The sequence below is a fragment of the Glossina fuscipes genome, unplaced genomic scaffold, assembly GCF_014805625.2.
Source record: "Glossina fuscipes isolate IAEA_lab_2018 unplaced genomic scaffold, Yale_Gfus_2 116, whole genome shotgun sequence".
Taxonomy (NCBI): Eukaryota; Metazoa; Arthropoda; class Insecta; order Diptera; family Glossinidae; genus Glossina; species Glossina fuscipes.
Window position 1 is genome coordinate 2979187 of NW_023998459.1, and position 22671 is coordinate 3001857.

The following is a 22671-nucleotide window of genomic DNA, read 5'->3' on the forward strand; positions in this document are numbered from 1 at the left end:
TTGTTGACTCAAATTTAAAGTAATATGATAACTGATCTAGCTAGAATAAATTTCGATTTGTTGCCTTTATCAATCTTATCTATATTGTTTTTTACACAATGGTATAAAAAATGAAATTAAATGTTCATTATTTTACAAATCCAATAAAATTAATTTCTCTTTGATGATGATTTAATTACATTTGTTCATGCGTACTCGTAGGATTACGTAGGATTAATTTTGGTTTGCTTAATATTTTCGAAGTCTTGTAAAAAATATAGTTTACGAGCGGAGTGGGAAATGTCTTCTCTCCGTACACCTGTTTCGATAGGATATGATAAAGCGGGGAGCATTCCAGCTGTTTTATTCCATAAAAACAACTATTTTTCAGAAGTGTTTGTTTTATTAAAAGTGCAACGCTATATCTAGAGTAGAAATTTATTTGAAGAACAATAACCTTGCGTAATAGCTTCAGAGGAAATTGTTGATTCGACACTTAACATATTTGCAGAACCTTCAAAAATGCAAGATTATCTTGTGAAATCTTCCCTTATGTATACTTATATGGACCCCGAAATAATTGTTCTTCTCTTCACAAAAAAAGTATTTTCTCAGACCCAGCAACTATCATTCACCAAAATGTTGGGGTGCCTATATATTAAAAAATTTGTTCGGCCTACTTAAATTCAGAGAGCACGGAGTTTTTCTGTTTGGCTGAAGGCTAGTTAAACTGCATTCGTCGGAACATTTTCAGAATTCCTTTCCGGTTTTCAGAAAAGATTGACTGGATCGCGGTGTTTTAATAGCCACATCAGCTGCCTTTCCATCCTCATTTGAATTTGCTACCTCTCCCGACGTTGAATTTATTGCTACCCGGACGAAAATAGGTAGGAAAAGTTATTTATAACTTGTTGCTGTATTCCCCCAACGCGGATATTTCTAGGTATAAGAGACATGCTGCGATTATTTGTGTCGTGACCGGAGAGTGTAAAACTTTAGTTCATCACATGTCACTTTGGTGTTACAGTGATAATTCAGGCTGTGTGATCCACACTTCAACATCTGATAAAGTTATTGTGATCTGGAATGAGCTACTTGATCCAAACCTTCAATACAACCGTACTCCTAAGTGTAATAGGAAATTGCTAGACCTTTGCTTTCTCAATATCACCCAGGTAGTTGTAAATTATAGTCCAACTTTTTATTCACCGAAGGATGCGGATCATCCAGCAATTTGCATATCCTATCCCTTATAACAATCCTTACATAAGCTCAATCAGGCCAATACGATCAATTGAATATGTCTCTGTTGTGCGGCGTCCTTCCTTTAGGTGTTATGTAAATTCAACAGAATTCCTTCAAAAGCAATTCTTGCTGTTTGTCCTTAGAAATTTAAATTGAGGCCCGCCCCTGTCTTCCTGCCATACTAGTACTTGAGAAACGCAGATTTATTCCTATTGTTTATTAAGCTAATAAATGATGTTATCGATTCGCTTGGTGAGATAAAGTTTAATGTGCCGAAACGTTACTCTAGGAACTTAGGAACTATGTAAATTTTTTTACATAATCTCAATATCGGACTTCTCCTTAATCTCAATATTGGATTCTGTAAATCCTATCAAATCAACTCTTCTTACTAAGGCGCTTTGCTATGTCGTATTTAATTTAAGTTCAATCTTGGAATCTTAGTATGACTCGAAAATTAACAGAATGTTTTACTATTATCAGTGGGCAAGCTTTTGCACGTTTGTCTGTTCCAGACGTGTAGATGTTCTTTTTCTTGCCTGTTTTTTATACCCACAACTGTAAGAGGTAGGTGCATTCATTTTGTTTTTATCCATTATGTATGCAGCACCCAAAAGGAAGCTTTACAAACTCTATTAAGTATATTCTTGACTGGCGTGAAATTCTCAGTTGGTATTGTCATTTCTGTCCGCCTGTGCGTGCGTGTTGTTAACATTTATTTGGTCACAAAAATGAAGGTATCGACTTTTTCCACGCAGGTTTGTTTTGAAAATGGACCAAATCGGTCGAAGGACACGCCTACAGTACATTTTTGTTTCTCAAAAGGAATAAAAAATTTGTTTTTATTCATTACTTATAGACTACAACAGATAAAGCTACAAACATTTGGACGCATATTCTATGAGCAATGATGCAGTATCTCTAAAAAAACTGGTCAAAGTAGAAGCCCGCGGTTGTGCGTAAACCGAACGTAACTCGGTTTTTTTTAACAAAAATTTTTATATTTTCGCTCGTTATTACGAAATTATTAAAATTAGAAGGTTAACATTTTCCGCATTTACGAAATACTCTACTCTTTAGGTCCAAAAATGGAACTAATCGGCTATGCCAACACAAAGTTATTAGCAATTAAATTTTATTTTTTTCGTCCTTTTTTGAGGTTTTATGCTTATTTATCATATCCGCCTGAGTAACCGAAGGGGAGGAATCTCGACTAGCAAGTCAATGGTCGTGGGTTCGAATCTCAAGTGCGGTAGAGTTTTTAATAAAAAGCCGATAGTCTTAGATGCTAGTGCTTTTAAGAGTTTAGTCTTAGAATTTATTTCTCTGGCGAAATTAATAATAATAATAATAATCATAAGGTAAACAAAAGAGAATGGTTAAAATTATTTTGCACACTCCTCAAATGAAGATTAGCTGCCTAGAAATGTACTAATTTTAAAATGAATATGGTAGGCAGCGCGACTAATTTTTTCTTAGTAGTACCAGCGATATGGTAATCAAATAAAAGAACTTGGAGAGTAGAAAGCGAAAAACAACATAGTGGTGGGTATGCGAGACTCGGCACTGCCGAATATAACTTTCTAACTTGTTTTTCATTTATTTATTTATACATGAATTTTATTCTTTTTTTATTTCCGTCATTATTTTGTTTTTTACTTCTCTTTATATACTTCGAATTAGTTATTAATAATAATTAGCATAAGATTTACTTCTAAGAGTCAATTAAATTCGACTGTTAATTTACTTTAGCTGAATTTCATGTGTAAATAAATAAAAAAATTAAAAAGTAAATACATGGAAACCGAAAGAAGCTTAGGTGTTCAAAATTTTTAAAGCTCAAAGCTGCAGCTTTATACGATGCGTGTTTCAAATTTTATGCGACATATGTGGCTGTAATACTTGTTAACGTGGAAGAATGACCAACGATTTTGGAAAAAGGTGTCTTAAAAAAAGAAAACCATAAATCTTAAAAATTAATAATAATCGATAATTAAATAGTGAAGTCCCGATAGATAGACGAAAATTAAAGATACCAAAAAGCAGCCTTTTTACTACATTTCATGAAGATTTGAATCCCTTTTTAAGAGGTACCGGTATCATTTGCAGTAGAACAAAAATGATGCTGATGCCTGCAATGCAAAGATTGCATGAATTAAGAATCGACGGAAATACGAACCCTCCCCTTTCGCCAGATCTGATCCCTAGTGACTATTTTGCAAGTGTGAAAAGAATGCTCTACGGTTAAGATTTGAATGAAATGATGTCGTGCTTGCAAATCCGAAACATATTTTCATGATCTTGCCGAATCTGTAGGTTGCCGAATCAAAGGTTTCAAAGGAGAACTTGCTGATAAATAAAGTCGAATTCTGCACAAAATGTTCTCTCATATCTATGGGAGTTTTCCGGTTCCTGTTTTGACTTCAAAGATTTTAACGTCACTAAAATGACATTTAAAGTAAGAAAAAATTTAGACTAATATTCACATTTTCGCGTAGCGACCGATTACTAGTCATGAAAGAAAATATGCATAGTGTTTGAGACTTTGTACCAAGTAGTCGTGGCAAAACTGCCAAATATAAATTTTATTGTAACATCCCAGCAACAGACAAAAAATTAGAGCAATTTGGAGAAAGAACTGACAATTGTTTTTTATTTATTTTAGTCAGTTACTTACAATCCCGTGCACATACTTGCGAAAAGTCTGACAAGCATATTTGTTAGAACCATCCATTGCCCTGTCCAAGAAATGATTCCGATCGATTTGCTAACTGAGTTAGGTTTAGGTGCATTATTAATGACATATATACATTCTTTTCACTTTTATACCAAGTTATCCCAATTGACTGAGGAAAATGATTATAAATATAGTAAGAGCGAAGAGGAAGCAGATTCTAAACGATTGCTTGTTCCTCTGGAAAAACTAAACAGAAATTCTTGCGCAGAAAAGATTTGCAAACTCCATTGTGGAATGGATTGGAAATGGAGCATTTTACAATGGCAACAAATAGGAGAAATATGTTTGTGTACGTAACGCGCGCGTACTGGTACGTAACACATATGTTTTATTAGCAGAAAAAACAAATGAACGCTCTTTTCGTGTCCATCAAAAAACGACGTGGATATATTCGTTTTGTGAAAGAGTGTGTAATAACCAAAAGCAAGCTTTAAAGATTGTATAAAATGTAACCATTTCTGATCGCTATCAAGCTCTGAATAAATCTAGGCATGCCTGTACGTCCGCTTGCGTGGCTGTGCATGAGAAACTTTCTCTTGATCGCAAAAATAAAGATATTTCATCGTCAAATTTGGAAGCTCTTGCATACAGGTTGATAATAAAAATGAGCCAAATAAGTAAAAGAACACGCCAAAGGCGAGAACACCAAAAACAAAAGCTAGTTATAAAATTGTATTCGATTGGATTGAAGTCATATATTAGTTTGGGGAAAAAGAAATCCATTATTTTTTCGGTAGATGGCTGCACTGATAGATTTCTCGTAAAGTATCGATCAAACAATTTCATATTTATGCTCGTTGGAAAGGTGACATTTCGCAGTAAAAAAAATTCTTTTGCTGTTTTTTGTTTGGTGCATTCAGTTGTGAGTTACAGCGTGTTAAACATGGAAGTGAACAAAGAGAAAATTCGGTACATTTTACAGTTTTTCTTTGACAAAGGCGAAAATGCAAGCCAGGCGGCTAAAATTGTGAATGGTGTTTATGGTTCCGATACTGTAACAGCCAATTATGTGGTTTCGTAGATTCCGTTCAGGAATTTTTGATGTTAAAGATGCACCTCGCACAGGTAGGCCGGTCGTCGAAAATGTCGATAAAATCGGAGAAATGATCGAAGTTGCATGTTAGCAGTCGTAACATCGCCCAGGAGTTAAAAATCGACCATAAAAAAGTTTTAAACCATTTACACAAAGCTGGATTCAAAAAGAAGCTCGATGTTTGGGTGCCACACCAATTAACAGAAAAAAACATGATGGATCGAATTTCCATCTGCGAAGCCTTGGCCAAACGGAATGAGATAGACCCATTTCTTAAACGGATGGTGACTGGAGATAAGAAATGGATCACATACGATAACCCTGTGCGAAAATGATCGTGGTCAAAGAGCGGTGAAGCACCTCAAGCCGCCAGGAAGATTTTGCTATGCATTTGGTGGGACTGGAGGGGGATTATTTATTATGAGGTGCTTCCATATGGCCAAATGCTAAATTCTGATCTCTACTGTCAACAACTGGACCGTTTGAAGATAGCGATTGACCAGAAACGGCCAGAATTGGCCAACAGGAGAGATGTCGTGTTCGACTAGGACAACGCTAGGCCACACACATCACAGTGACTCGCCAGAAACTTCGGGAGCTTGGTTGGGAAGTTTTAATGCATCCGCCATACAGTCCGGACTTGGCACCAAGCGATTATCATCTTTTTCTTGCATTGCAAAATTTCTTTAATGATAAAAAATTGGAATCTAGGGAGAATTGTGAAAATCGACTACTAGAGTTTTTTGCAAATAGAGACCAGGACTTCTATGAGAGAGGCATTTTGAAGTTACCTTTAAAATGGCAACAAATCATAAAACAAAACGGTGCATATTTAACCCAAATCAGACAATCCGAAACATGTTAAATAAAGTCCTGAAGTTCATATAAAAATAACGGATTTCTTTTTCCCCAAACTAATATATTTTAATTTTTAATGCTATTTTGAAGATAAAAAATCCATACAATTAACAACGATTTGCGCGATCTAATTTGAAAATAATTAGTCAAAACACACGAAAACCTGGACCAACTAAGTTTTGACATTTTATAATAATGAATCGGCATGTTCAAGGTTTTTTAATTAAAAGCAGTGCACCTTCGTGTGAAGAATGTAGAAAATAATTTTCAACATTGTGCTTTGTTTGGATTATGAGTAATAAGTAGAAAATGCCAAAAAAGTGGAAAAACTTGTTTAAAGTAAAAGGCAAGGAGAAAATATATATTCGAGAGGGTCAGTAAGCGTAAATTTCAGTTCAAAGAAAAAAAATTACGTTTGAAAAATTTGAAAAGGTGGCCGCAACACCTGAGGTGTTTTCATGAGGCATTAGGGTGGATATGCGGCAAGAATCTCAAGAATAAAAAATAATTATGTAATCATAATGTCCTAGGTATGAGAAAATGTAGGAATTTTCAAAAATATTGGTATTCTATGGCTGGCGAGCGTTTGAATGTAAAATTCGAATTTTCGATCGGTTTTCGGTGTTCCGCTAAGGAATGAATTTCTGAAGACATTATGAAAAAGTTAATGAAAAAGAATGAAATTGAAAGTGCCGGCCGTTTCGAAATTTGTGCGAAAACGCGCATAAAGTTTTAAAATACGTTTTTAATAATATTCACATTATTAGCCTGCGAGCTACAAAGATGACGTGTCATGTTCAAATATTCTTCGCCCATTACCTTTCCACAAAGATTTTTTGGTAGAAATATAGACTTCCTACAAATCGCCCTCGGCTTCATATCTATTCAACGGTCATCTCGGTGAATCTAAACTAACCTATTTTCTTTTCGAAACGCTTCTAAACGAAAATGTGAATGAATTTTTTCCATTTTTTCTGGAAGACTCAAGACATAAGACATCATCATCAATAAAAAATTCTAAAAACTTTACCGGGTCCGTTCCTCTTAAATAGCGTTATTGATATTTGATGTTATTCATAACATAAAAGAACTCAAAAGAAAATGAAGGGAAAATAAAATCTCGCCTGGCTACAGTAACGGCTCTGGATTTGGAGCAATAACAAGACGATCCTTATTGATGCTACAGTGTGCATTTGGCAAAGAGATAATCAGCGAGGGATAGTTGCGGTTTCTGTATTAGGACAAAATCCTTAACAACCCAAAAACGAAGTTAAAATGGGAGATGTAGTAGTATGCGTGAGAGCCACAAGTTCCAAATAAGTTGCCACCAAAATTCTATAATAGTTTTCGATACGTAAAGTCATCTAAAGAGCGTACAGCACATTGCGAGGATATATATTCAAACTAGTATGTTTGGTTGGTTTAATTGTATAGAAAATTCGCAGAAAAAAACTGTCGGCAAACATTAAAGATCAAAAAAATTTGCCCATTTTAAGCGAATGAAGGATAGAATATAGGTTGGTGACAACAAAAACGATGGGAAACAAGTTAAAAGTATAAATAAGGAGAATAGTCGTAAGAGATGTGTTTATCTAAATGGTTAGATTAATAAAAGCGATTGTAGATTAGAGTTAACAACGTCAAGAAATAAGCTAAAATTATACATAAGAGGAATAGTCGTAAGAGATATGTTTATCTAAATGGTTAGATTAATAAAGGCTATCGTTAACTGAGTTAACTTATCTTTTTTCATTATGATATAATAGTACAAATAATGATATTGCTAAGTACCTTTGAAATATTTCACTATTTAGCGTCCGAAAGTGTTAACAAAAGTCGATTAGAGTTTTTGCAAATTAACGCTATTACATTCCGCATAAGCAAATGGGTCCGAATTATAAAAAGTAAACCATTACAAAGGCACAGCAGGGGTTATTGTCAAACATTTTAGACTGGATCGAGACTCGAGACGTATGTATTGCTGGGGGAACTGTTAAACATTTGCAAGGTATTAGCAACGATATTAGTTGACTAGACATTAAAATGCTTTTTGTTTATAATTGTTTTGGCCTCAACTTTTTGTTTAATTAGCAATTTTCACAATTCAGTAGATTTTTAATCCTCTTATGCTTTTCTTTTTCGAAATTTCCAATTCCGAAATTTTTAAAAATTTAATTTTATTTCTTATATTCTGGATTACCCTCCGACTCTCTTAACACTGTGTACGTATTTTATTGAACAAAGTATTTCTAAATATTTATTTCTCACTTAATTTTTTAACCTTCAAAAATGAAATGAAAAAAGTTGATGTACAAAATTTTATATACATGCGTATATACATATATACATATATAAATGGATTTAAATGTGTTTGTGTAAATATATATATATATATATGTACATACATATATATAAATAAATATATTGGCACATGTAAAAGCATATGTATAAATTAGGTACATAGTAATGTACGAAGTTGCATATGTTCATGTGTATGACTTGAATCCTGTACTTCTGATATTTATATAATTTTTTGCAAACAATGTGAATAATTTGTTTTTATAATTCCTTTTTTCTTTAATTTTAGGCCAAACCAGTAAATAAATACGTTACGTACGAATTTACGAATGAATGCTAGAAATGAAAAAAATTTTAAATGAAAAAAAACTGATTTAACTAAATGTTATGATATGTAATTGTCAGTAAAAATTAAATGACAGAAAGAGTAAAAGAGAGAAAGAAAGAAGAAAGAGAGAATGAGAGTGAGGATGAGAGACAAAATGAAGGGAGTGAAAGTGAGAGACAAAGGGAGACAAAAGAGGGACAAAACACAATATTACAAACATAATGAGCAGAGAGAGCAACATCGTTATGTATAAAATCAAAAACAAGAAATTATGTTTTCAATAATAGTTTAATCAATTAAAATAATGTAAAGTAAAATAGCAAAAACTAATTTATATACAAAGTATAGTAAAATAAATCATATACACAGCCGAAAATGAATAGTCCAAAAAAACATTATCAAATAGAAAAAGCAAAGTGAAAACATGCTAAGCTGCTCTTTTTGATAGTCTTTACATTGTTCTTTTCTCTGTTTACTACTTCTCTTAAGCTAATATTTTGTTTATTGTATTTTTTTTTTTTTTTTACATAAATATTAATATAATATTGTTACAACTGAACCGCGCACATTTGCTTTGTTTGAATAAACCAAAAAATAATCCAATATAAAAATAACTAATAATTCACTAAATATACAATTCCATTAACAATCTATTACTTTAAGTTAACGTGGCGCAATTTTCGCGGCAAATCTTGTAATATTTTTTATCTTTAGTGTTTAAGTAAATGACTTTGAGTTTTATCAGTAATATATATTTTCATAAGCAATGAAAAGGAAATGCGCTGATCTTTTCTTCTTTAACTTAATTTAGTAGTAATTACCATTTTCTAAATTAACTGATTCAAAATGAATAGGATTACTTTACTGAATTTGCTAAGGAAAATGAAAGCTAAGCTATGTTATTATTAACATAATAATTATTTATACATAAATGTTACAAAAACACAATTGCATGCAAAAAAACTTTCTGTCGCATCATTACTATTTTCAAAATTATCTTAACGTAAGGAAATGTTGTTTAAACAAAACAAAAACACCTTTGCACGTAATGAATGAAAATAAGTAGTTAATTACTTAATAATAAAAAAAATATTGGTTTAAGACTTGTATTACGTAAAATAAAATCAATCGTGAAAACTCAGAAAACTTTTACATACAAATGGCAAAAAAAGGAAAAATGCATAACACACCTGCAATATATGTATAAAAAGATGTCAGCACTAACAAAAAGTTGTAAATTTGTTTCATTATTAGTTTTAAGGGTCAGGTTTATCGTCGATAGATATACAGTGTCATAATCTGAAAAATTCTTATTTGACGTTTCTTCTTCTTGCTTGTCGTTCTTCTTTAAAATTCAGTGTTATTGCTGCCCATGACAGTGTGAGATTATTTCATATCGTTTCAATGTGTACTTTCATCGTAAAAAATCTTGCATTATAGAGTAAAAGACATCTGTTTAGGTATTCTACAATAATTGTTTAAGAGTTATAAAACTTATATAGAATACTTGGGGTACAATTTGCATTTTAAAGGAGAATTCTATTAATCATTTAAATGTCAGTTTAACCTTTTTTCTGCAAATTTTTTAAAACGACTTTCGTATTTTTAAGAAAAGTTTTCTTAAAAAGTGGAGATTGCTACATAAATTCATCAGAATTAAAATTCCTAATATTTAAGCGATACAAAAACAAACGAAAGTATTAAGAGTGTGGTGGGATGAGCTCAAAGCAGCTAATTGATTCTGTTCTTGCCTGATTTTGCTGTGCCTTTAATGAATCATTTTTTAACGATGACTAAAACTCTTTTTCTTTTAAAAATGCACGACAAAATGTTGCATCATTCACATTTTTCTTTAAAGAAGGTTCATATTATCCCTCAGTTAGCAATCCATTTGTCGAAGAAAGAAAAACCCGTTTAAGGTCATCTTCCTAATCATCTTGAGAAAAATCGTGCTTTCGAAATAAAAGCCCTGTCTAAAATCGCATTCAAAGCAACCATATTTTGCTGGATACTGGTTTATGTTATGTTCTTACGCCTTATAATATGCAGTGAAAGGAACAACCGTTCATTAGGATGGTGCTACTTTTTATCAAGTTTTGAACAAAAGCCCTTTTGGTGTTTTTTGTGATAATATTTCTTACATCCTTGTATAACAAAATGGCATATTTTCTTTGTAGCCAAATATTGCCCTTTCGACCCTCTAGTTCGGAATTAATACCGATCAAAACATGAAGGAAATCCACATTTATCTTTTGCGGAATGTTTCATTGTTTACAACTAGTTCGTATTCAAGTAGTGACTGATTGTTTTTGCTATCACATAACGTATCATCCCTATCGTGCGCGGTATATATTTCTGTTATCATTTTGCAGTTTTAAGGTGCACAAAAAAAGCGCATTTAAATTCATTGCGCTGTTCAAGCTGATCGAGAGGATAACAATGTACGGCATTCTTTTGAATTGTCGCATGTTAATATTATTCTCGTTTTGAATATCACAAGATTTATTCCCAACTCTTAATTAGCATTCACCAATTTTTAAGAATTGCGAATGTCATAATTAAGCTAACACAGTGTAGTCGTTTAATTATTAGATGCTTGCAAAAGTTTTGATCAGCAACTTCTACAGATAAAAATGATAAAGAGATGGAAAATACTAGTATAAATAACGATTAAATTCGATGGTTTTGACCTTCCTCTACATAAAATAATAGTTTTCATTTAATATTATTGATTTATTCAGTGGACGCCGACGCTAATCATTGGGCGCTCATAAGTTTTCTTCTTCCAATTTCCATACTTTTCCTGTTTATTTGAAGAAATCCGCTGGCGAAGCCCACCAAACACGTTCGAGGTTTATGGTGACGGTGCTCCACCATATTCCAATTGCCGGTTTTGGTTTCAACGGTTTAAAAGTGGTGAAACGAATTGACTGAAAATGCCATAGTTTGGCCACTGGTTGCAAGAGTTGTCCAGGACATACTATTGCAGCTCGAATGTGAAGTTCTGCCACACACAGCGTACTCACCAAACCTGGCGCCTTGTTCAGATCGGTGCAAAAAGGATTGGCTGGCATGCGGGTCCGCAATATTGAGGAAGTGCGAAATTGGGTCCGTGGGAGGATCGCTGCCAAAATTCTTTCGACATAATGACGGCATGTTCCCAAAAGTATTGCAAAATGTTGTAGTAAATGACGGAAATTATTTTAGTTAATATCTGTTGTACCAATTTTTCACAATAGATGCCTTTTCAAAATAAAAGAGTGATCAAAATATTTGCAAACACCTAATAGTATATATGTAAAATCTAAGGATAAGGTTATTTCATTGTAAAAGTTAGCAAAACAAAACCAACACAGTGGTTTGGGCTACTTCTCATAATTAGTTTAATAGGCGTATGGCTCAACGTCGAACAAGTCGAAGAAACATCATTAAACGCGAACATATGTGGTTGCAATGAATATTAATGAAAAGAAAATGGCAAATATACTAATTAAAGGCTTTTTCAGTGCTTTTCGATTACTATAGTTTCGTAAGGGCTTGCTAAATATATCAGATTAACATCTGCTATACTTTTGACACACTTGTTCAGATTTGTTCGATGTGTTTGAGATTGGATTATATTATAGAAACGGTAAGAGGTGTCCCTGAGTGTTAGCGATTTACTCTGAACTTTGGGTGGTAGCTTAAATATAATTAGTAAAGTTAGAAAAATTTTTTAGTTCGAAATTGTTAAATTATCTACATATGTGATCCTTTTAAGTTCTTAACGCTTTCATATTCACTACGACGGATTCTGGACGTCCTGCATTTTTGAATCCGCTAACGTTTTTATAATCTCTTTCTAGCTAAATATTTTCCATTGCATTATTTTTGTATTAATTTAGCAGCAATTCCAATACTGAAGAATCAGCTAAGCCAAGGGTTTTACGTTTCACTTGGTCCATGAAAACTACATCCCCGTTAATGCCTGATCAAATAATGCAGAAGATTCGAGAAGTGCTCGATCAAAATAATTGTGACTATGAGCAGCGCGAAAGGTATGCATAATAGAAAATTAGAAATACACACGCACATACGTATTTATACATACAGTTCCATTGTACACGCACACTTTATCATTTACCAAAATACACAAATATGTTTATATATTCTTTTGTGAAATTATTTTACAAATACAAACAAAAATATAAAAATTAACTTCCTTTAAAGGTTTGTTTTATGGTGTGTTCACGGTGATCCAAATACCGATTCATTGGTGCAATGGGAAATCGAGGTCTGCAAACTACCTCGTCTCTCCCTGAACGGAGTGAGATTCAAACGTATTTCCGGTAATTGAACGAGAAATCATGTGCAGTGTCCACACAAAAGTGTAGATTAAGAATTGTTTAAATAAGCAAGAGCTCATTCATATTTTTATGGTTTCTTAATTTAAAACTAGGTGGGGTATAAGCGACTATTGAGCAATAATGGCGAAGGAAAAATTTTACATACTCTGATCAAGGCAAACTATTCAATCTACATCACAATTATATACACCTTTGTATATATAATAAAATGTGTACTTTTATGCATATAATTGCATATATACGTTAATATATTACGTAATCGTAAGAACTTCTACTCTACCCTACTACTCAATGCGTTTACATTGAGGACGATTTGAAACCAACCAAAACAAGTCAAATCCAGTTTAACAGAACAGAAATATAAACTATATCTCGTCGATTTTGTGACAGTGTATATAATTGCATTGCTTAAAGATAGCTAGTTTGCTTCCTTATTAACAAAGAGAAAATGAAAGCGCTCATAGGAAACAGGGGCAAAGGAAGAAATTTTGCATCCTAAATGACCAGTAGTTTGTTTTCACATTTCAATTTTCATTATTTCCCATTAATCGCTGTATGTTTATATATAGACAAAAGTCGTAAGTTTGTAGTTTCAAGTTAGGATTTAACGATTGATTGCAATGCAGTGATTTCAAGTGAAATGTTTTGAATTGAATTGCATTAGTCTCTTGTATCCATTATCGTTTTCCCAAAAAACCACGACCATAACTATCGCTTTAATCATCAAAAGTTTCTGAAAATTTGATCGATTGCAGACCTCTTATTATATAATATGAAAATGCGAAAAAGTATTCCGAATGTCTCCTAGTATTTATAAATACTGATTTTTAAATGAAAAATTGTAATATTGTCACTTGAGTATTCTCTTAATAATTTGATATTTTCTTTAGGATTTTGTGACTTTGTGCGTTAAGAACTATTTTTCGAAGTATAATGAACTGAAAATTCAGGAAAATTAGTCCACTAACATTATAGGACATGACGAACTTTATGTTGTGGAAATGTTCGAGGAAAAATGTGTTTTCAGTTGAACAGGTGACAAAACGTAAAACGTTGCAATTGGGCGGCGTCCTCCGTTAAGTACCCTACACCACCTTTGATACAACTCTTCATCTAATTGCGCCATAAAATATCAAAAATTATATCATGTGTCTTTTAAAAGCTTAGATTTCATTAAAACGTGTACAATGCGTGTGATTCGAACAACAGACTCGTGTGGTTTAAGTATAAAGCAATACAATAAACTTATCTGTTAAATCGCTGTTTTGGATTAGTTCCATAAAGTATCAATGTACTGAAACCTTATTACCAAATGAATGCTTAATATTTGTCGCCTTCTTGTCTATACAGGAGAAATTTCAAAAATTTATCCCAACTCTTTCGCCATTTTTTTTTTTTTTTTTTTTTTTTGTGTAAGCCGATTATACATATTTTGTATCTTGAACGAAGCGAAATACTTGTTTAATCACATTCAGATTTTTTTTCGCATATTATTGAAGTTATGTAGAGTGACTGCAGACTTTAAGTTCCAGTCCTGTATTCTTCAGAAGAGACCTCATAACGTTTGAATTGATTTGCACCTTTGCGTGCCGTAATTTTTTTAGAGACTGTTAATCGAAATTTTGTTTAGATAGCAGGTTTTCGGAAATATCTCCACGAAATCGAAAATTGCAGACAAACATATGAAAAAAATTATGGTTTTTTTGGAGGTTGTTTGGTGGGCGAGTATCTAGGCAGAGCATGATAATGTTTTTAAATTGGATTCTTAATCGATCAAGGAATGCCCACGCCAAATTTCAGATCTCTATCTTCATTTTGCGACTGTGACGAGTCGACAAAAATAGGGGATCAAAGTGACCACTTTTGGTAAAAATATGTGTATGTATATATGTATATGTCATGAACATCTCGAAAACTAGGCTAGACTTCCAAAAATTGCGGAAAATTATATCTTTTATAAAAAAAAACCTTCTTTTAATAACATCCCTAAGGTTTTTAAAAAAGAATTGCCATAACTTTTAGCTGTAACTTAAAAAAACATGCGATGGTGAACAATTAATACTTTAATCAATAAAACTAAGAACTGCTCACACCCGACTTTAAATATATACCACGTTTTGGATTTCATATAGACGAATTTTTTTCGCAAATTTAACATCCAACGGTGTCGATATACATATGTTATGTGCAGCAAGTGATTTCTTTAGTTGTTGACAAATCCAAATACAATACCAGTACACCAAGAGAGACAAATGGGACCACACCGGGACAGACCCAGAAATAGTAATTTTATCACTCTTCACCCCACAAAAAACTCAGTTATCGGTCAGTGTCTATGATCTGTGAAGGTGTTAAGGGCCTAAAGTCTAAAAGTCGGTCTACTTACCTGAATTTAGTGAGATTTGGTAGCACAGAACTGGCTAAAATCTGATTTATACACGCATGAAATTTTTTCGACGGCTTCTACGCATTTCGATGGGATAAATGGGATCAAATCAGAGGTGACGTTCTAGCTGTATTCCTACATTCGCCTAAACGTTGGTATTTTTTGCTAGGTGAAACACATTGACCTTATTCCTAAATATCTTAAAGCTTCAGAATACTCTGATATAGTCGTTCTCAGACCTCAGATTTTTTTCAAGGCAGTCATTTAGGGGCCTTCTTATTGGTCTTGTATATCAATGATCTCCCACCGAGATAAATCTTGGCAAACGCTGATTATGTTTAGCTGTTTTATTCCTTTCGTTTAAGATCGCATTGTCTGCCTCTTTCGATTCGATTTGGACATGGTCTCCGTTTCATACTATAATGTTTAATCTAAAGACATATGCGAAGTTGTCAAGGTGTGTCTCGTTCGTGATGAATACAAGTTGGAGAATGTGAACTAGTTTCTCAATGTAAGCATTCTGTTTGGTCTTAAGCTTCGCTACAATTTACATCTGTAAAAATATTTGAAGCTAGATATGTGTCAAGTTTGATTTAAACAACGGTCCAAACAACTCGACGATTTATACCCCCTTCAAATATATATATGTGCAATGTACAATTTTGAGTACGAAAAGAATAGCCTTCTTCGGCATTTGTTTTGTATTTATTTATGTTCATATATATTTAACAAACATGCACTTCAAAGAAAACAATTATATCACATCTACGGGAAAGTTCTGTCTAGTTCTATGACAACAATTTTCGACACGTAAGCACATGTTTATTCGGCGCATGTTCGACTCTCTATTTTTACTTAATGTGTACATACCGACGTAGCAAATCAACTAAAGCGAAGTTGATTCACGTTAGTCTTATATGTAAAGCAATAGTGTGCCCATGGCTAGTGATCAAGTTCATCGACGCCACTGTATTTTATACGAACTGCAACAAGGAAGAAATGCTAAAGAAGTATGTAGAAATTTATTGAAAGTGTTTTTGATAGGACATGAGATGCGGAAGTTGATTTCGAAAATTTGAAAGAGTTGATTTCGACCTTTCTGATAAACCACTTTCTGAAAGAGAACGATATTGTTAAGCAAAGTCCTTTTCTAATACCATTGAAGATCGCAGAAAGGATCAGTTCAGTTCAGCAAACGATGTATATTCGGAAGAGAAGATTGGTGATCTGTATTTTGTTTTATTCTAAAAATGAACAGAACTTTCCAGTATCCTTATAAGTGCAAAAATGCATGACAGAAATCATCTCCCAGTCCGACAATATTTCAAACTATTGAAGAGTGAAGTTCCGCTTAGACTTAGAAAATAACCTGGCGGGAAGGGTCGGGACGTACGGATAACCACTCCAGCAACTGTCTATTGCTGATTGAAAAATTCCTTTGTAAGCTATGCAACATGGGTGCTAGGAGCGTTGTCTTGTTGGAACATGTAATTATCACCAAATAACTCTCAGTCACGGTCTATTAAATTCTCGCTGTCAGTTCGTTTTGCTGGGTACAAAGCATATTTTTTACCTTCCTCGTCTTTCAAACGCTCCCAATACCCTATCCACCATCCATTATAGCACTCGTAACTCGTTGGGCGAGATTATCGGACATTCCTTAAATATTTATGGTGGCAAATATAATATTTTCGAAGTCTTCCTCACAAAAATTGGTATTTGTCGGCAAACGCAATACGGGCACGCTTGATTAAGCGTTGTTCGACATTTTTGTGTTCATATCTAAGATATATGTCATCCTTAAAAAGTTGGTGCACACGCTGTCTCATTATATTTAGGTCTAACTCTTTTTTTATGCGCGCATCCAATGCATCTATCGCTTCATGCAACCATAAATGTTAATCTTTTCGATTATTTGTGACTGTATTGCGGTGCTGATTTATCTCAACTGCTATTACGACAATTTTCTTATCGGCTTTATCTCTTATCATCTTTATTATTTCTTATCAGGCCTCATTGCTCCAAGTTTCCTGCTTTTCTCATTCGAAAATTCACTTCCGCGTGGCAGTTTCAACTAGCAGCACAACTATGAACACAATTACTCCTTAAAATGTACTTAAAGCACCTTACTTATGAGATATTGTCTAGAAAACATAAAATAAAAATTTTAATGTTTACTTTTCAGCGGCAGAAATTCGAATGGTGGTCATTGTACATTATTTTCTATTGAATTACAAGCTTACTCCAATAATTTCGGTAATAAGGCTACAAGCAAAGGCGAAAGAAGATGAAAGCACCTGATAAGAGGAGCGTGTATATACAAAAAATATTTTGTAACGTCTTGTGTGAACTTAACGTTTTTATTCAACTTCTTTCGAGATTAGGTCCATACCGCTGAATTGCGATATTTGGATAGTAAAGGTTTTCTTCAAAAATTATTGCCAAGAATTATTACTTAAAATGGTTTCATTCGCTTGAATATTAAGATTCAACTCATCTTGACTTAATTGAATTTGACTACCGCAAATATTCTGCTTATATGTCCTTTTACAAGAAAGTTATAAATACCTAACTTCATAACGACATTTTTAGGTTAATCCCTTTTTCCGCTAAATGTTCTGTTAACTATTGTTAATCTTTCCGATAATCTTCAGCTGCATGGGGCGGGTGAAACGTTATGAATGTGTGTCTGGCTTTCCCTTTAAATTTTGATTTCCCAGAAAATCGTCTAAATTTCATGAAAACTCAAATCACCAAGTATAGCATTTTCGTACCAACATTGTAAACCTAAATATAAGTTCTCATTAATTTTTGGACGAAGTAAATAAAGCTAAATTTGAACGTGTAGTTACTCGTCAGAGGTAGTTTATATATAGGCTATATACCGACTTTGTAAGGTGAGTGTTTGACTATGTCCGTGTGGACTCAATAAAGTTCAGAATTTACGTTGAGATCCGCTCATTATTGTTTACACTTTATGAAAATAGATCGCTGCTTTTACGTCCAACTTTGTTAAAGAAATGTGGGCTTGTCCTAAGTGTCTCCTTCTTAATTAAAGCTAACAAATGTTATTATTAAGATAGGTCTTATTAGGAGAGATCAATTCCAATGTTCCTACCCGTTCTTCTAGGGACTTCATTTTCAATCTCAATGTAGATATGCTTTTTTCAAACCGTTGAGAACCGTTTGCGAACGTGTATAGGATGTCCCACAACTCAGGCAAGATTTGAGTTTGCTGCCATTTGTACGCTGTACGCTTGTACGTGTTGGCCACTCAAAAAAGACAATTTGACACCTGGCAGTTTAGGGTTAGGTAAAATAGAGCATTGTACAAGACAGCAAAGCGCTTTCATTATTGAACAGTATTTCAAAAATAACGAAAGTTTGTTCATATTTCTTCGAAAATGAGGCTGATCAAGCAGTGAGTGTTACCAGTGCTCGATATCGCGCTATCATAACCCAGTTCTTTCTGCATAGACTGGACGATGGTGATGTGAACGAGATATGGTTTCAAAAAGGCGTTGTCCAATACTATATATCCTGTGAAAAAATTCAATTGCTGCTTGAGACATTTTTTTGTCGTGTACCCCCTATCCTATACGTACCTTATATACGTTATGATTCAATAAAAAGATTGCAATTGAAAAAAAATACTCTGCTTTCTATTTAGTTCAAATCTTGGATACATTTTGGGATACCCTATAAATGGTATCTATACACACCGTAATCTTAAATTGGATTCTTCACACACTATCAAATAAATTCTCCTTATTTGCCCTTTTTTTTATTTCACACGTATAACCAATATACAAAACAATCCAATTCTAGTTCAAAAATTGTAACGTATTCTTGCTAAATCATTAATTTGGAATAAAGATGTTTACGTGCTTGCGGCAAAGTTCTTATTTGTGAATAAGTAACAGAATCGTGTAATCAGTAAAACTACCCACCCTGTCTCTTAAAGAAGTGTTGAGAAGACAACAACGGCCGTCTTCTTCAAGGGTTGTATACTGAAAGATGAAGGTGTTGTCAACGTTTTTTAATTTCTAATCTTTGGTGGATGTGCAATTTTCCGGTTAAATATCTCCAATAATTCTTTTGTTGGCCCGTGATTTCGAATGTGATAACGTGTGCATCTGGTCATTTCTATTAAGGTACGGCTGATACGCTCCGAGCGTGCGGGCACTTGAAAATGTTTCCTAAGTACGTTTATCTCTAAACTCAAATATCGACGTCAATTTCGTTTTTATTGGTCTCTAGGAGAAAATTGGGCCCACATTATTCACTGTTTTTATTATATTATATTTCAAAATCAAAACCCCCTTTACATTGAATCTTTATATATCGGTGACATAACCCATTCGAATCCCAGTTTTATTTTTAATAGCCATGCGTACTTGGAATACGACAGAGTGTTTTTTATTGCTATTGGCATATAAGCCGTGTTTAATATATTCCCCCTTTTGTTGGTCTAGTGAACATATGTTCAAATAAAATTCTATGCCTAGCTCAACCCATTCGTAAATAATTTTTATTGCCAGTGTTGTGATTCAATTTTATACGTTCAACAATTGCAATCCCTGCAGGATCATTTTACTTACTTCTTGTTATTCATTTTTAACGTACTTCTTTATCATTTGTTTGGCTGCACGCCAATATCGGTTAGAGCTCAAGTCTTTAAGTGATTACAAACTTGTACAAAACTCTTTCGCTGGTAAAATTTTCAGAATTGCTACATATTTACACACAAATATTATATTTACATGAAGAAAGATGAAATAGGACTTTTGCAGTCAACAACGGACGGCATTTTCTCTCTTGTCACATTTGTTACTGACCTCACCTGATCGATTATTTTCTCTTTACATTCTTTTGCTTTTTCTTCATTTTTTATTTTGTAAATGTCAATCCAAGCAATATTATAAGCTGCGGTTGTCCGATATTGTACTTTTAATGTTATGCAATGACAGTAGAAAACAGGCAAAAAGACAATGTGCGATACGCTGCGCATTTCAATAGGTGTTCTCTTAGCGCAGTCTGTAACTCTATTTTTTTGTGATGCGTACGTCATTATCAGTTGTCTTTTAGTGGAGCGTCGATCGATTGAGAAAATGACTCAGAGCTTATAAGCATGTCTGCCCATGTTTTTTGTGTTCTACTTAGAGGTCGCAACTTTGAATGGCGTCTTTTGACGCAAGGACGATCCCTATTGAAAACGGGTTGGATCGGACCATTGTTTTAACCTCTCCGTATAACATATTAATTTGAAGAATCTTTATATAAAAAACAATTGCAATTTTCAGGATGTTGTGGCATAAATCGTTCACAAATACTATTTAGAAAAGTTTTAATTTCCAATATTTCATGGTGAAAATTAGCTCATATTAATAACTTGCGTAAAAATGAATCTTACTAAATTTAGACTAAGTGGCTCTACTTTTTGTATTCGGTCCCATATAAGTTTTATAATAAAAGTAAGTCTTCATATGGCAAAAATCTGAAGTTTTCAATACTTCGCCATGAAGACCGATTCGTAAAGGTAATGTTATATAAAACTTAACTTAAATTTGAATCACACCGTTGACCGGCATCAACGCACATTACATATAAACCCTTCTTTGCCCACAATAGTGACTTGACGTAAAAATTAAGTGGACCAAATTAGAACTACATGGAACCATGCTTTCGAACGTTTTTCTTTGCAAGGGTTTTCATAAATAGTGAGCCTTTTAGCAAAAAGTTTTAACTTCGAATATTTTACGATGAAAATTGGTCTATAATAGCAACGCAGCACAAGACTCGAAGAGCATTTGGATCACATAAGTCTGCTTTTTAAACTCCATTATATATAAGAAAAAGCAAGGAAAAGCAAGTCCTTATGTAGCTGCAAAATCTTATTTGTAAAATCACAGAAAAGGAAATTAGGTTTGCTGATTTCGGCCCAAGTCAGATGACATTTTTCGCATCTTCCGATACAAGGGCTTTCATGAAAAGTATGCTTTTACATAAAAATAATGCGCAATTTTTGACGTATTACCACAAAGGAATAAATGACCATATAAGACGTGGTGATGTAGAGTATTGAATGTTCCGCCTTGCCCGACTATAATATTCTTACCTGGTCGCCATTATCAGCCATTTTCGAATTTATCAAGCATTTATAAAGCAATGAGCCTTTGCGTTTGTATCCAACCGCAACTTTCTTACATGGTCCGGAAAATCCTTTCTAATTCGTACAGTTCTGAATTTTAATTGTGCAGTATTTAGTATGTATAATTATGGTCAGCGTTTTTTTATTTGAGGTTGTTATTCCAACTTTTGCGCCGGCTTTTACGTATTGCCGCAGTTAATTTTGCCACAAAGTCCATTACAATTTCAAATGCTTTTCACTTGAATGAACCAGATGTAATATTTCTAATTGTCCAATTTCTCAATACGTATGAATGCCGATGAGGTACAATTTTTTCCTTTTTATTCTATACATATAAAAATCGAAGGCCTATAACTAACGCTGAGTTAAATACATTATAGGACTGAAACAAATAAAAAAAAATTATTGTTTACAATTACTTCGACGGAAGTTCGAAGAAAAATTGCAGTGTCCAAAAAAATATTTTTATTAAATATTTATTTTTTAAAAATATAACGTAAAGATATCTTTGGGTGAGTGTAATAAAAGCAATCACAGTGCTGACAATATACAAACCTTTTTACAAACTTACCGTGATATTATGCTTCTTTCTTTTGTTTGGCATTGCACATCGAATTTTTTTAACGAAATTGATTTAACCATGTAATTTTTTTCTTTTTTTTCTCTTTAAATTTTCATAAAAGGTACAAGTATAGGTTTCAAAAACATTGCATCACGTATTGCGTTCGATTTACGACTGTGATTCACTCAAGAAAATTTACAATCCTGTGAGGAACAACATGGACGGAGCACGGAGGAAAACAAAAGATCGAACAACCAGAAGATGGGAGCGAGCCAGAAATGAAGATGCCTAAGAAGAGCAACCCGACGTTCTTATTTAATAAGCAGAAAAGCCCAAAAAATAATTTGAAAAAATGCAGAACTGCTTAAAAAATCTATTTGAGTATTTTTTGCACTTTTCCATGAATCGAATTATTGGTTATTTCATTAATACTAAGAAATACATATATCTTCACATATAAATCTTTTGTCAAAGTATTGCGAAAAGCGTAAAATGTTTTCACTACCTTAAAATTTCCTTTAAAAATTTTTATTTCAAAAAACATCAGAAAGAAGGTAATGAATTCTTTTTACCTTCAGTTTACTGAACCGGGTCAGTTCATCGCTTATACAATTATTAGGAGCACTTAAATTCAAGACCTTCACCATATTTATCTAATTAAATGCATCTAGGAAGCAAACGTTAAGAAGATGCTTACAAAGCACAAGGTAGATGAATACAATTAGTCACACCAAAATTTTATGCCTCA

General features: G+C 33.3%; 1 protein-coding gene across 15 annotated transcripts in view; it reads left to right on the forward strand.

The window, feature by feature from the left end:
* The window catches only part of LOC119640228 (serine/threonine-protein kinase MARK2), a 69359-nt gene extending 46975 nt beyond the window's left edge, over positions 1-22384 (forward strand). For 10 of the 15 annotated variants that reach the window (XM_038038108.1, XM_038038109.1, XM_038038110.1 and 7 more), the window contains 3 exons: positions 12363-12515; positions 12688-12806; positions 22045-22384. In XM_038038108.1, the coding sequence (XP_037894036.1) occupies positions 12363-12515; positions 12688-12806; positions 22045-22103 (331 nt within the window). In that variant the 3' untranslated portion in view covers positions 22104-22384. Of the gene's footprint in view, positions 1-8439; positions 8505-12362; positions 12516-12687; positions 12807-22044 lie in introns of those variants that run through there. The other 5 variants (XM_038038117.1, XM_038038116.1, XM_038038107.1 and 2 more) reach the window with 2 other exon arrangements.
* The last annotated feature ends 287 nt before the right edge of the window (positions 22385-22671 follow it).